General features: G+C 36.9%; 1 protein-coding gene across 2 annotated transcripts in view; it reads left to right on the forward strand.

Annotated features, from left to right (window-relative positions):
* Positions 1-13,295, forward strand: part of KIF5B (kinesin family member 5B) — a 35,819-nt gene that overhangs the window by 19,416 nt on the left and 3,108 nt on the right. Inside the window, exons 13-25 of one of the 2 annotated variants that reach the window (XM_069006516.1) lie at positions 571-639; positions 2,371-2,577; positions 4,355-4,498; positions 5,143-5,328; positions 6,195-6,312; positions 6,653-6,714; positions 6,825-6,934; positions 7,118-7,219; positions 9,285-9,345; positions 9,457-9,528; positions 9,702-9,806; positions 10,301-10,517; positions 12,229-12,358. In XM_069006516.1, the coding sequence (XP_068862617.1) occupies positions 571-639; positions 2,371-2,577; positions 4,355-4,498; positions 5,143-5,328; positions 6,195-6,312; positions 6,653-6,714; positions 6,825-6,934; positions 7,118-7,219; positions 9,285-9,345; positions 9,457-9,528; positions 9,702-9,806; positions 10,301-10,517; positions 12,229-12,358 (1,583 nt within the window). Of the gene's footprint in view, positions 1-570; positions 640-2,370; positions 2,578-4,354; positions 4,499-5,139; positions 5,329-6,194; positions 6,313-6,652; positions 6,715-6,824; positions 6,935-7,117; positions 7,220-9,284; positions 9,346-9,456; positions 9,529-9,701; positions 9,807-10,300; positions 10,518-12,228; positions 12,359-13,295 lie in introns of both variants that reach the window. The other variant, XM_069006514.1, reaches the window with a different exon arrangement.

Consider the following 13,295-nt stretch of genomic DNA (forward strand, 5'->3'; position numbering starts at 1 on the left):
GGGTATTCTATGATTCCGTATTTAATTTGCCAGTATTCATTTGTTAGCTCAACTTGTTTAAGTATTTGCTGAGAGTGCTTGCTCTTAATTCTGATTGAGAGAAATCAAATTGCATTATCTGGTGCTAAGGGAGTATCCTTTCTCAATTGGAAAATAATGGAAGTGGGAAAATGAGTAATTTGAAGACAAAACTTTTTTCTTCCCATGTTTTGGATGTTTTATTTGAATATAATCTCAAATTTAAGTGGTAGTACTGTATTTGGATAGAAAAAGTCTTTTAATTAAATATTAATTGTTTCTTGGAAGTTAGAAAAACTTGGAGAAGACTTGCAAAAGCACCAGGTGTAAGACTTTTGTCTCTGAAGCATGGTGTGTTACGTACATGCCAGGTTAAGAGCCTAATGAATCAATCAGTGAAATGAAAAGGATTGGTTTTTACTTTTATTGCTTTGTTGTGTAATTATCTCAGAATAAGGAAAAGTTAGATGCCTAGCATCTTCTTTCTCTTAAATTATTTTTTTCTGAGTGGTATTTGTCAGTGTAATGAACACAGTCTTATTTCAACTGCAGGATGAAGAAATTAATCAGCAGAGCCAACTAGTAGAAAAACTGAAGACACAGATGTTGGATCAAGAAGAGGTGAGTTTTGCTCTTGCATCTTTATTTTCATTTGTCTTTCCTTTAAAGAAGTTGGAGGTATTTGGAATAGGTCACAGTTTATGACCAGGGAGTAGAATGACACCTTGCTATGGCATAATAATTCTCTCCTATGCCTTATCTAAATGCTCTGCCTATTCATTCCTCCTGCTTACACTGTGCTGATGGCTAAACTTAAACCAGTTTACTTAGATCTTAAGTATCCATGAAGACTGAAGGAATTGGAAGTATTTTATGCAAAGACAGCAGCAGTTGTCTTCCTGTTCAGGTTTGGCCAAGTTTAGAAATACATCCTCTGAGGGAAGGCACAACCACCCCTCCCCCACCAGGTTTGGGAAAAATAAATTTTCCTTGAAGGAAAGTGAAGGAGATAAAACTATTTATTTAACAAACACATGGGAAAAGGAAAATAATGCTGAATTATAAAATCTCTCGCTATGGAGAAAAAATCTGGGAAAAAGTGTTCGAGTCTTCCCTTTGGTCTCCTCAGAGTTGGGGCTTGGCCCAGGGCCAGGCCCTCTGTGCCCGGTGGAAAGTCCTCCTGATGTGTTCTAATAGTCCAGTGGAAAAGGGAGAAAATCTGAAATTCCAGGGAAGGGGAAAAAAAAAATCAACTCTCAGTCTCTCTCCGGAGAAAAAGAAGCTGAACCACTGGCCAAAAGCTGACTGGAAAGCAGCAAGCCGGGTGCCTCCTCCCTCTTCTGCCACAGCTGGAAAAAAATGCTATCTCTGTGTGACCTTGAACAAGCTGCAAACTGCTTTGAAAAAGTTTTGCTCTGTTTTTTTCCTTCCCCCTCTCAGGCTCAGTTTAGAGGCATAGAAAGGCACAAAGTTAATTCCTGGGCATAGGGCAGCAACATGGGATACACATCATAAAGTCACCTCAAGACACTTCCCTATGCAAAGTTAGCAGGTTGTCAAAACTGAAAGTAACTTGATGTAATGTGAGAAATCTGTTTTAAGGTTTACTTCTGGTCAGTTGCAGTACAGAGAGAGAAGAGAGAGGAGGGAAATGTATTTGCCCATAATGAAAAAAGAAGTATCTATGTGTTAATTCAGACCATTCTTCCTAGAATATTCAAATGATTTGTATGCATATGTTGACAGGGATATAATTTAATTAATGGGGGGGGATGCCTATCAATAATGAAAATTTCATTTAGCCAAAATATTAGAAAAATTATTTCTTTGTAGCACAAAATTTTTAAAAAATGGTAATCCTTGTGTGCACATTCAGAAGGAAATGGGAAGCTGGAGCTACTGTTGAATCTAATTTAAATAAATAAATCTGCTTCTTTAGCAATTGTACCCTTTGTCTAGTTACTCTTCAGCAGCTAAGTGTTAAAATGCTGGAAGTTTAGTCCCTAGACTGTTGACAATTTCAGACTCACAAGTAGTGTTCAGTGGCTTTTTTGAGAACTTGAAATATTCCACGTGCATTTCTAGTTGCTATCCCTATATTTCTTCATTTGTAATCACTTCCATTTTTAAGATATTTAAAAAACTTAAAGAACTGTGAATATAGATGGTAAATTTAGTTGTTCATTGTATTCTGTTCTTGGTATCCTTATTGCATGAAGCTAGTCACTAGGAATGTAGATATAAAGCTCTACTGTAGTAGCTAAAAGCATTAATAAAATCCAAGACATACGTGGAATTTTCTTCATGATTATTTATTGTTGTAATTTTATTAAATCTCTGTCAATATTGCAGCTTCTGGCATCAACCAGACGGGACCAAGACAACCTGCAAGCAGAGTTGAATCGCCTTCAGGCTGAAAATGATGCTTCTAAAGAGGAAGTGAAAGAGGTGTTACAAGCCCTTGAAGAGCTAGCTGTGAACTATGATCAAAAGTCTCAGGAAGTAGAAGATAAGGCAAAGGAATATGAACTGCTTAGTGATGAACTCAATCAAAAATCGGTATGAAATTGGGATAAGAAGTTACTGAGAGTCTTTAGTGTGACTTTGCTTGCCTTACCCATATTTCTTAGTTATTTGAAAGTATTTCACAAGGGGAAAATGAGAGCCTAAGTCTAAAACTTACTTTGTTTTTGCAGGGAATTCTTTTCTAAAATCTATAAGCTTAAGAAAAAATATATGGTGATTATTGACCTTGATAGCACTTGTGGCATTTTACTACCTAAAGAGTGTTCAGGAGTACCCTAGATGTCAAAACTTAACTCTTTCATTACATCCTGGTTTTGTTTGTCTTCCTGGTGCAGTTGGGGAAATCCTGACTTAAGAATCTGCTTCTTCCAATCTTGAAGTTGCAGTGAGCATGCTACAGCTTTTCTTGAAGAGAATGTGTTTGCCTGCTGTGTGTATGGAATGTGAAATAACTTACCTTGATGCTTTCAAAAACAAGCAGTTTGGTTTACTTTCTGAAAGGAGTAGTTGAGGATGTATTCCAAAAGATAACCCTGGTTAAAATACAGATGCAGCATCAGTCTCACAGAATAGTGTGCACCTCCTTACGTACCTGTAGAGTTGCTGACAGTTTTGGTAGCCAGTTATTTGGCAGACCTCAATCAGTTTTAAGCAGTTAATACTCTACCTACTATCCTAAAATTCTAAGTACTGGAAAGGATCAGCATGTTTGCTGGTATTGCAGACAGTATTAATGGCACAAGTCTCATTCTTCTGTGTTCTTGAAGATGATAATAAGAGGGTCTGGGTCTTCTAGTGACTGGCTTTCAATTTTCAGTTAGTAAGATTTGACTTGATAGAATACGAATGTTGTAGTTGAAGTTCACAAGATCATGCAACTTCTCTTTCAACTTCTAAGTATTTGAGCTGAGTAATCTTTACTGGTAGCTTACATCACTTGAAAGTTGGCCAAAAGAGAATCTATGGTCTTGTAAGCAGCATTTAAAGTCTGTTGGAATAGGCTTGCTGTGTATGTGTATGATTCTGAAATGTATGGTTTGATTTCTGCAGGAGGTTTTTTGTTTGCTTTATTGATGTAGTTTCTAATTAGTTTATAGGTAGTGATTCTAGATGATATAACTAGCATCCATTGAATGTCATGAATAACTCTCAATCTGCAAGAAAGCAACTGTTCAGAGGTGTCATAAAATTAAGATAAAAATAAAATAAAATTAAGATAAAATCCCAGTCTGGCACAGCTAACCAGTGCAGTAGCCATCCTTTGGCATCTCTGCCTGAAACCTTCCTGCTGTAAAACTTCTGGTGTTTTTTTGAAACTGGACAACAAACAGTGGACTCTTGAGCATGTGAGCTGCTGAGCTGCAGCCACTACAACCACAGCAGCTCAAACCAGCTGAAAAAGTGCTGTAGAGTAAGTGGTGTGCTTATGAAATCTCAGTGCTGGGAGAGTACTGTCATTTTTTGATTTGCGAGTAGGGAAGAGTTAAGAGCTGTGCATATGAAGCTGAAATTGTTTTCATTTACCGAAATATGGTGAAAAGTGTTGGACTTGCTGTCCATTTACCCTTTTTCTATAAATGTGATTCCCTGCAATATTTAATTGTATATAACTCTGAATGCTGTTTAGCAGTGATAACACTAATGTTGCTGCAGAGTTTTAAGATTACATTTTGTGAGTTGAAGGTCTCTGTCCCCAATTATTTTTTTAGTTCTTTCAGAAGAAATGCTGGTACTCTGTGAATAGTGTGAAACTTAATTCCAAGAGCAAGAGTGTGTTTTGTTTAAATAAGGGTAACTTCTTTTACTGTAGGTCACTTTAGCCAGTATAGATGCAGAGCTTCAGAAACTTAAAGAAATGACCAACCATCAAAAGAAACGAGCAACAGAAATGATGGCCTCCTTACTAAAAGATCTTGCAGAGATTGGAATTGCAGTAGGAAATAACGATGTCAAGGTAAGAGTTAATCACTGCTGTCTTTAGTGCCATGTATTAAACACGTACATTGTGGATAGGTGGGGGCATTTTCCTAGTATGGTAAAAATTACCACCATAGGAAGCTTCATGTATATTAATAATTTGGACATAAGCTCCTCCATTGCTTATATGGTGACTTAATCAGGTTCCAGACAGAATTTGATTATGCATAGACAAGGAGGAGCAGGCATGATTTTTTTCTGAAGCAGTGTTCTCATTCATGTTGTCAAACTGATATATGAAGAGGTCTTAATCAACAGCATTGTCTTGGTAATCTAATACAAACCTACAGAGACAATCAGGATGATACTCGTATTAAAAACAGAATGAGGGCATGAAATAAGAGATAAATCCAGAAGATGGCTATAGGGCAAGAATGTAAGCAGTATTAGAAATCGATAGTGAATTGTATTTCCTTCTTCAAGCAACTCATCTTTGTGCAAACCACTAAATAAACAATCAGAAAATTTAAATACAGTATAAGGGTTTGGGTTTTTTTTTAAGTTCTGTGGTTATCAGTTGAGGCTGGGGATGTGTCCTGGACATTTAGCTGCTCCAGTGCACCTTTAGTTCACTTTTGTTATCTGAGCTTTCTAAATGTGCTATTCCACCCTTTTCAGCAGCCTGAGGGAACTGGCATGATAGATGAAGAATTCACAGTTGCAAGACTGTACATTAGCAAAATGAAATCAGAAGTAAAAACAATGGTGAAGCGTTGCAAGCAGTTAGAAGGCACACAAGCTGAAAGCAATAAGAAAATGGAAGAAAATGAAAAGGAGTTGGCTGCCTGCCAGCTCCGGATCTCACAGGTAAATATTTTTCTACCGTGTACAGTGTTCTTTATAAGTTCAATTCATTAACCTATCAGGGAAAAAAAAGTTGCGGGGTTCTTTTGGCACCTAACAAAGTGCACTGTGAGTAAACAGCCATAAGACTCAGCTTTTTCCTTAGTACTCTTTGGTTTGGATGCTTCTAAGTAATTCAGTGTGACAAGATGTCAGAATTTCTGCAAAATATCTGTAGCCTGCTAATGCTTTTGTAGCACTTGTATTAGATACTGGAGTCCATGTTCTCCATCACAGGATTCTTTTCAAATATAAGTCTTACTGAAGCAGTGACTAGTGGGCACTCTGCCTGCTAATGCCTCAAGCTGAAAGTGGGAGAGGTAATAGCACAGTAAAATTTCAGGAGGTTTGCATAGCAGAGTAAATTTATTTCTAATGTGAGAGAGGCCATTTTAATGTGATTGTTAGAAAAGATAAGTAATGTGACTTCTAACACTTCTGATAACTGTAATCTACATATGCAGTTTAATATTTCTGTATTTTGTTTTACATACAGATAATCCTCTTTTATTTTTAAATCAGGAGAAGCACATTTCAGAGCAATCATCTAAGTACAGTGGACCTCTCTTGCCTCTGTTAGTATTTAACATTCAAAATATCTCTTCTCCCAGCCAAAAATGTATTTCATGCCAGTCCAGAATAAAGACATTGTCTTACAGGCTACATTATAGATCTACTTGAGTAGTCATATTCTTCTAAGAGTCTAGTTGGCACCATTTTTGTTTTGAGATGAGGTCACTTGTTGTGTAAAAAATAAGTATGAACCATTTATGCAGATGTAATTCCATGGTACCTAGTTCCAAAGTAAATGAATCTTTTCATTCCACAAGCATGAAGCCAAGATCAAGTCATTGACTGAATATCTTCAGAATGTGGAACAGAAAAAGAGGCAGCTGGAAGAATCTGTGGATTCCCTTAATGAAGAATTAGTTCAACTCCGAGCACAGGGTAGGATGTGCTTCCCTACACCCCACCCATCACCACCATTTTAAGAATATAGTGATAAATAGGGAATTGCTCTGTTCTGCTTAAGTTGAAAGGTAGACCTATAGAAAGAGTTTTTGCTACTGAACATGCAGAATTAATCCATGGTAAAATACGTTTGCTGTTTGCAAGAACTGTTACTGATAGGATTAAAGATGTTACAAATTTAATTAATTTTTGTGGTGGGAGCGGACTTTTTCCAAATTGTAAGGTGTTGGCAAAGGAGGGGGAAATTAGTGCCATCATCCATGTGATTGCCTAGATACCTGGCTAAAATGTGTTTTTTCTTCTCTGTCCCTACTAGAAAAAGTCCATGAGATGGAGAAAGAGCACTTAAATAAGGTTCAAACTGCAAATGAAGTCAAGGTAAACCAATTCAATTTTTTAAAAAAGAAAACCCCAATGACCCAAATTTCCACAGAGTGAAGTCTGGTGGTAACTGAGAGCATTTCATATGTTCTGGTTTTTACTAATAGCAAGCTGTGGAGCAGCAAATTCAGAGCCATCGTGAGACGCATCAGAAACAAATCAGTAGCCTGAGAGATGAAGTTGATGCAAAGGAGAAGCTCATCACTGAGCTTCAAGAGTAAGTAATTGTCATTATTTTAGTGGTGCCAAATGTCTCTGGACTGTGCAAGTGCAGAAGCACAGTACAATCGGAAGGAAGTGGCAAGAGTTTCTTCCAGAACTGTCCTTCTGTCTTCTATTTTGTTACTGAATGTGGTGTCTGAGAGTTTCAGCTGATGAAATACTTACTGTCTGTGTTCAGCCAAAACCAGAAGATGATGCTTGAACAGGAACGTCTGAGAGTCGAGCACGAGAAGCTGAAAGCGACTGATCAGGAAAAAAGCAGAAAACTTCATGAACTTACGTAAGTGATAATGACACATGAAACAAATGTGTGTGGGGACACTTACTCTATAAACTAGTGACCTAATATGATGAAGTGCCTTTCACTTTATAGTATGCTTATTAAAGAGAGGCCTTCTTGAACCTTTTTTAAAACCTTCTCACTGCCTGAATACTTAAAATTGGAAGTAAAATTATGTAAGATATGAAGGCCACAACTGGTTTTTTTGTTAATATGCTATGGATTGGAGTAATTAACTTTTCAATTTGCAGCTACATACTGCATTCTGTAAAACTACAAGAGTCTTCTAACAAATCTCCTTACTCTTTTTCTGGTTCTTGTGTTCCCTTATTCTCTCTATGGTTCTTATGTGATTTACCTTGTTAGGTGGCTCTAATTGGTTTATTCTTAAACAGTTCCATGCTTCATTGCTTGACTACATACAATGTGTTAGTGAATTAGAGACTCAAAAGTTAGTGCAAAAATTGGAATTAAATTCTGCTTGCAGGTAAGTATCCAGGAGTCAAGTTGGAAAACAGTTCTCAGCTTCTAGAAAGCTGACCTTAATCTCCTGGAAGTCTTTCTAAGTGTATCAGTTGCAACCCCTTTCTGGCACATACATATTTATCTTTACAGAAGCTAAAAATACATTATACTTAAAAGTACTTTTTGAAAAGTGCTTTTTGGCTGTGTTTAAAACACACACAGTGGTTTTCAGGGGTTTTTATCATGGAATTTGAAGTAATCAGAGGGACCTGATTGTTCTGTGCTGGTAACCAAGAAGCAACACTTGCTTTTTTTTCTTTTTTCTTTTTTTTTTTTTTTTTAACTTTTTTTTTGTTTATCCTGTTTAAGAGTAACATTTTAACAGTACTCTGGTCTTGTGAATCCATCTTATTTTGATTTATTTATTTACATGCCACAATGATTACAAAACTTATATTAACTACAATAGGTTTTCTTGTCTTGTAAGATTTGCTATATGTACCACCTTATTGCTTCCTATTTCAGTTTGCACACTCAGCTACATCTAGCATTGACCACTTTAAAGCACTTGCTGTATAGAAACATTCCTCTTCAAAAGATTTGCAAAGAAGCTTAAAAATTAGTTTTGTATTCTGTGTCTTCCTCCAGTCTTTCTGAATCCAGTTACTTTCCATTGTCCATCATAAATGCACATGGCAAATGACAGGCCAGGAACAATGCACATTATTCACTTCAATTTTTTCAATTTGGAGTTGTATAAGATGCCTGGAACTACTTACACAGAGAGGTCTGGAAAATGGATAGGATACTGACACTATTAGGAATATTTAATTATATCAAATATTTACTGATTTAACTGTGAGCTAGTAGTGAAACTGAGTGAGAAGAAATTTCAAGAGGAAAAGAAGCTTTTTAACTAATTAACAAGAACACTTCATTTTCATTCTGTCCTTGGCTTTTCTATTATAATCTCAGGTCATAAAAAGAGAGGTGCATGTTCCTTTCCTATATTCTGTCATCTTGATAACTGCACTGACTTACAGTTCTGAGAAAGAACATTTCCTGTGCAGAAAATGCTTTCACATTAACTGGCAAGACAGCAGCTCTGTACACTGATAATCATCAGGTTATGTTCCTGTACACTGACATCGTTGTTTGTGATGCTGGTCTTGCCAATGTGTTGAGGGTGAGGTGTTAATCAAAACAAAGAGAAAATTTTTAATCTGTCACACGATACTTACCATCTTGGCTGGTCAGAGCTAAGAACATTTGTAGGATAAGATCTCCCCAAGTATTCACTCTGAAGCTGACTCTGAGAGTTTTGTCTTTTACTATTCTGGAAACTTTTATAGTTTATGCATCTGAATGTACTTGTTTGTATTCAATACTAAAAGTACCATCCCTCTTTCCTTCTGCAGCTCCCCCAATCCCACCCTGCCATGCCATACAGATTTCTGACTGTGGTGTCATCTGTTAGTTACATCTTTAAGACTTTAACCAAAAGACTTTTTTCATTTGTACAACACAGTGTTTAGTTCTCTAAAACATTAAAATTTCTAATTTTTCTAGGATATTTCAGGAATAATTTATTCTCTTTTAGGGTTATGCAGGACAGACGGGAACAAGCGAGGCAAGATTTAAAGGGTTTGGAAGAGACTGTGGTAAGATAGTCAGAATATATTCCAAAGCAAATGTCAATATTTGTCTTTTTTTTTTTTTTTCTTTCAGAGTTTGTTTGGGTTGTTTTGTTAATTTCTTGTCCTTAACTGTAGGCAAAAGAACTTCAGACTCTTCACAATCTTCGGAAGCTGTTTGTTCAAGATCTGGCTACTAGAGTGAAAAAGGTAATGTGGTGTTATAGTGAAGCTTGTTTCTGAGAATGTTACATAAATTTTAGTTTAGAACTAAATTAGGAACTGGTGTTTATTTGGTGTAATTCCTCTGGCTTGATCCTAATATTCAAGATCAGATTTGTACTCAGCCTCATGTCTCCCTCCCCGTGCCTTTGTTACTGCAGAGTGCTGAGATCGATTCAGATGATACAGGGGGCAGTGCTGCACAAAAACAGAAGATTTCCTTCCTTGAGAATAATCTTGAACAGCTTACCAAGGTTCACAAGCAGGTACAGTGAGACTTCATTTCAAATATTAATAAAACTGCTCCAGGTTTGTTATTACAGAAGCAACTGCCTATTGGTCATAAAGTAACTTATAAGTAGATACTTCTACATCTTAAGTATGTCTCTTGATACAGGAAAATTTTAGCCTATTGTTTTGTAACATAAATTAATTAGCTAATTTAAGTACATGTGGGTGTATAACAAAATAGCTGCATTTAAACTGAAAAAGTTCAAGTTTAGACTTCATGCGTCAGTCTAGGGGATGGTTGCCTGTCTCTGATGGAAGAGGTGCCTCTGTTGGGTAGCAGGTTCTTCCACAGTACTTGATTTTTCAAATGACAGTCTTAATGTCACTGAACTACATAGATTTACTAAAAGCTTAAGCAAAGTTAATATAGTAACCCTGCTGTTTTGCCTCTTCAGGGGTGGGGAGGTTATCTGGTTAGCTCTCCCTATGAAGAGAGATACCAAGGAAATAATCAATTCTGGTTTTGTAGCTGGTACGTGATAATGCTGATCTTCGCTGCGAACTTCCTAAACTGGAGAAGCGACTTAGAGCTACAGCTGAAAGAGTTAAAGCTTTGGAATCTGCACTGAAGGAAGCCAAAGAGAACGCCTCTCGTGATCGCAAGCGGTATCAGCAAGAAGTAGATCGTATAAAGGAAGCTGTAAGATCCAAGAATATGGCCAGAAGAGGACATTCAGCACAAATTGGTGAGTAAAGAATCCCTTGCCCCCTAAAGCTTTATATGTCTCCTACTTTTGTTTTTATCCCTCGGTATATGCACATCTTTCAGCCCTCACTGAAACTGCCCATGTAAATGTGATCTATTTTCTACTGTGAGTTACATTTTGATTAACAGACTGTGTGTGCAGGTGGTACATTATGGTTGTTTGGCTTTTTTTTACTTTAAATGGCTTTGAGAAAGGCTTACCAGCCTAGAATTCTAGCCTGAATATCTTACATTCCCTAGAAGAAGCAGTACACTGCATGTGAGTCTTAATCTCTTAGATTATTACAATTCCATTCCAATTTCTAAAACTAAATAGGTATTTCAAGGCAACAAGAAAGATTAAGCCATCACCTTCAACAACAACAACAACAAAATTGACTTGATCCTTACGGGGGAGAGGGGCAGACAGAAACCCACAACATCCAAAGATCCTTAATTACCCTTTCAGTTCTTTGTTCCAAAACGTACCAGTATCCACAGCCCTCTCTAGGGGAAAGTAATGGAAAAACAGAAAGGGGTGGGAAGGTGGAGGTAGCATAGTCATATTCCTTTGCTCCTCCACCTGCCATTACTCTGTCGAGTGCTGAGGACTGAGAAGCTGTGTGACCTGTGGAGGACTTAACCGTGCACATTACACTACAGCTGTAGAACTAAAGGCATCAATATACTTCTCTTAAATGTTAATGTGACTGAAATTAGTGTTACAGTTAAATTTTGCCCATATTCTGTAGGTCTGCAAAGAGCTGTTGCAAAATAGTTACAAAATTTTGGTCACATGAAGTGGCAGCTTGCAGACAGGTGCTTTTCTGTCTTAATTTTCTCTCAAGTGGTCTCCAAGAAAACAAACAATTCTCTAGTGAGCTCACCTGAGGTATACAGCCTCTTGTGCTTAAATATCTAGATGAACCAGTCATGTCTTACTGGAGATCAGCATCCTATAAGGCAGTAATTGAGAAGTGTTTCTCTGCTGCAGCTGCTGCCTGTAGGTTCTTTATATTCACTTTTGCCTGCTGAAACTTTAGGTGCTTCTCTTTAATATTTTAGGACTTTGTGAAGTCCTGCACATACATTATGCCTGTTCTGTTAAGAGCTAAGTGCAAAACTGATTGAAAATACAGTTTATTAAGTGTATGCAGCTTGTGAAGGACCTGTCAATACTGCCAGGTTTTTACTTGGGCTATAGAGCAAGTTTTATTTTTATGTGATGGTAGATTGATGAAGCACTGCTATCTGTGGAGTATTGGTACACAGAACCACCTGCAGAGAGTGTAAGTAGTGACTTATCAATCAAGTAGATTTGGGAAGGACAGCAGCTATAATGATTGCTTACTGATACATAACTCTCATGAAACTGTCTAGTGTTGTGTCTTATTTGAGTTCTTACTGCCAAAAAATAGAATTCATAGAAGGTAATACATTAGGTGGGACAGATAATTCATGTGAAGATAATCTCTATCAGAAGCTTTGCGTGCTTTAACAGGAAGCAATAAAAGCAAAACCTTGTCTATTTTCCAGGGTTTGTTGTAGCTGACACTAATCTGTTACGTTCTCAGAATGCCATCCTCTAAATTTGTTTTCTTATTCAAAGTGCATTCAGTTGTGATTATTTGGCTAATGGTATCAGTAAATTTGAATAATCCAAGGTACAATTGTTGTGTATATATTTGTAAGTCACATTTCTTGCCATGCAGCTAAGCCTATCCGCCCTGGCCAGCATCCAGCAGCTTCTCCAACTCATCCAAGTGCAATTCGTGGTGGAGGTGCGTTCACTCAGAACAGCCAGCCAGTTGTGCTGCGCGGAGGTGGACGGCAAGACAAAGTGTAAGTTTGTCTTGTAGCATTTTCTAAAATGTGTGAGCAAACTACTTTGTATTAGGTTTATTACAGTTCATTCTGTGGCATAAAGTCACTTGAATAGTCAGACTAACTTCTCTTTTTTACAGAATTTTATAGCCAGTGGAACAGTATAATGTATATCTGACTAAAGATGCTGCTGCTTTTCTTCTAAAACATGTTTGGTGTAAAATGGTAATTCTGATGGTGTTCTCCTGGGGTAGAACAAAATGTGGAAACAATCAGTTGGAGGTAGATGCCAGTCAAAGACAGTAGCCACTGTTTGGGAAAAGAGTAGACATTTTAAATTCTTTTGTCTTGCTAATATCTTTTTAAATATGGTTTTCTTCAGGAAAACATTCAGTGATGAAATAAAATTTATCGTATTTTTACATGTTATTTATTTGCTTCTGTGTTTGCACACTGCTTTATGTGTCAGTGATTTGGAATTACTTAACAGAATTCGTGTCCTCATCCAGTAAACTTAAAATGTTAGCCTAGCTCAAATGCAGTTATAGCAATTGAAATTAAATGTGCACATACTTGAAAACATCTCTAATCTCCAAAGTAACTACACTTAGTAGTATTATATACATTATTTTATTATATTATATACACATGCACGTAGTATGGCATTTGGTATGTTTAAGTTGCTTTACAGAATCATATATTGTTTAATTAATATCTGCTTTATATTGGTTGATCTGTTGCTCACCTAACAGTAATGCTTTACTTTATATTCTCTGTTGTCACCTTCACTTTTGAATGTGCCTATAAATGTCTTCTAGACATTCCCTTAGTTAAGGTTATCTGCATCTTCAGTTTGAAACACATCTAAAATGGGGTGGGGTCCTTGAAACCTGGGTGCTCCTCTTCTGAAGGGCTCCAGAACAGCTTATGTGAATCTTGTTTCTATTCATTTCTT

Source organism: Aphelocoma coerulescens, chromosome 2, assembly GCF_041296385.1.
Source record: "Aphelocoma coerulescens isolate FSJ_1873_10779 chromosome 2, UR_Acoe_1.0, whole genome shotgun sequence".
Classification (NCBI taxonomy): domain Eukaryota; kingdom Metazoa; phylum Chordata; class Aves; order Passeriformes; family Corvidae; genus Aphelocoma; species Aphelocoma coerulescens.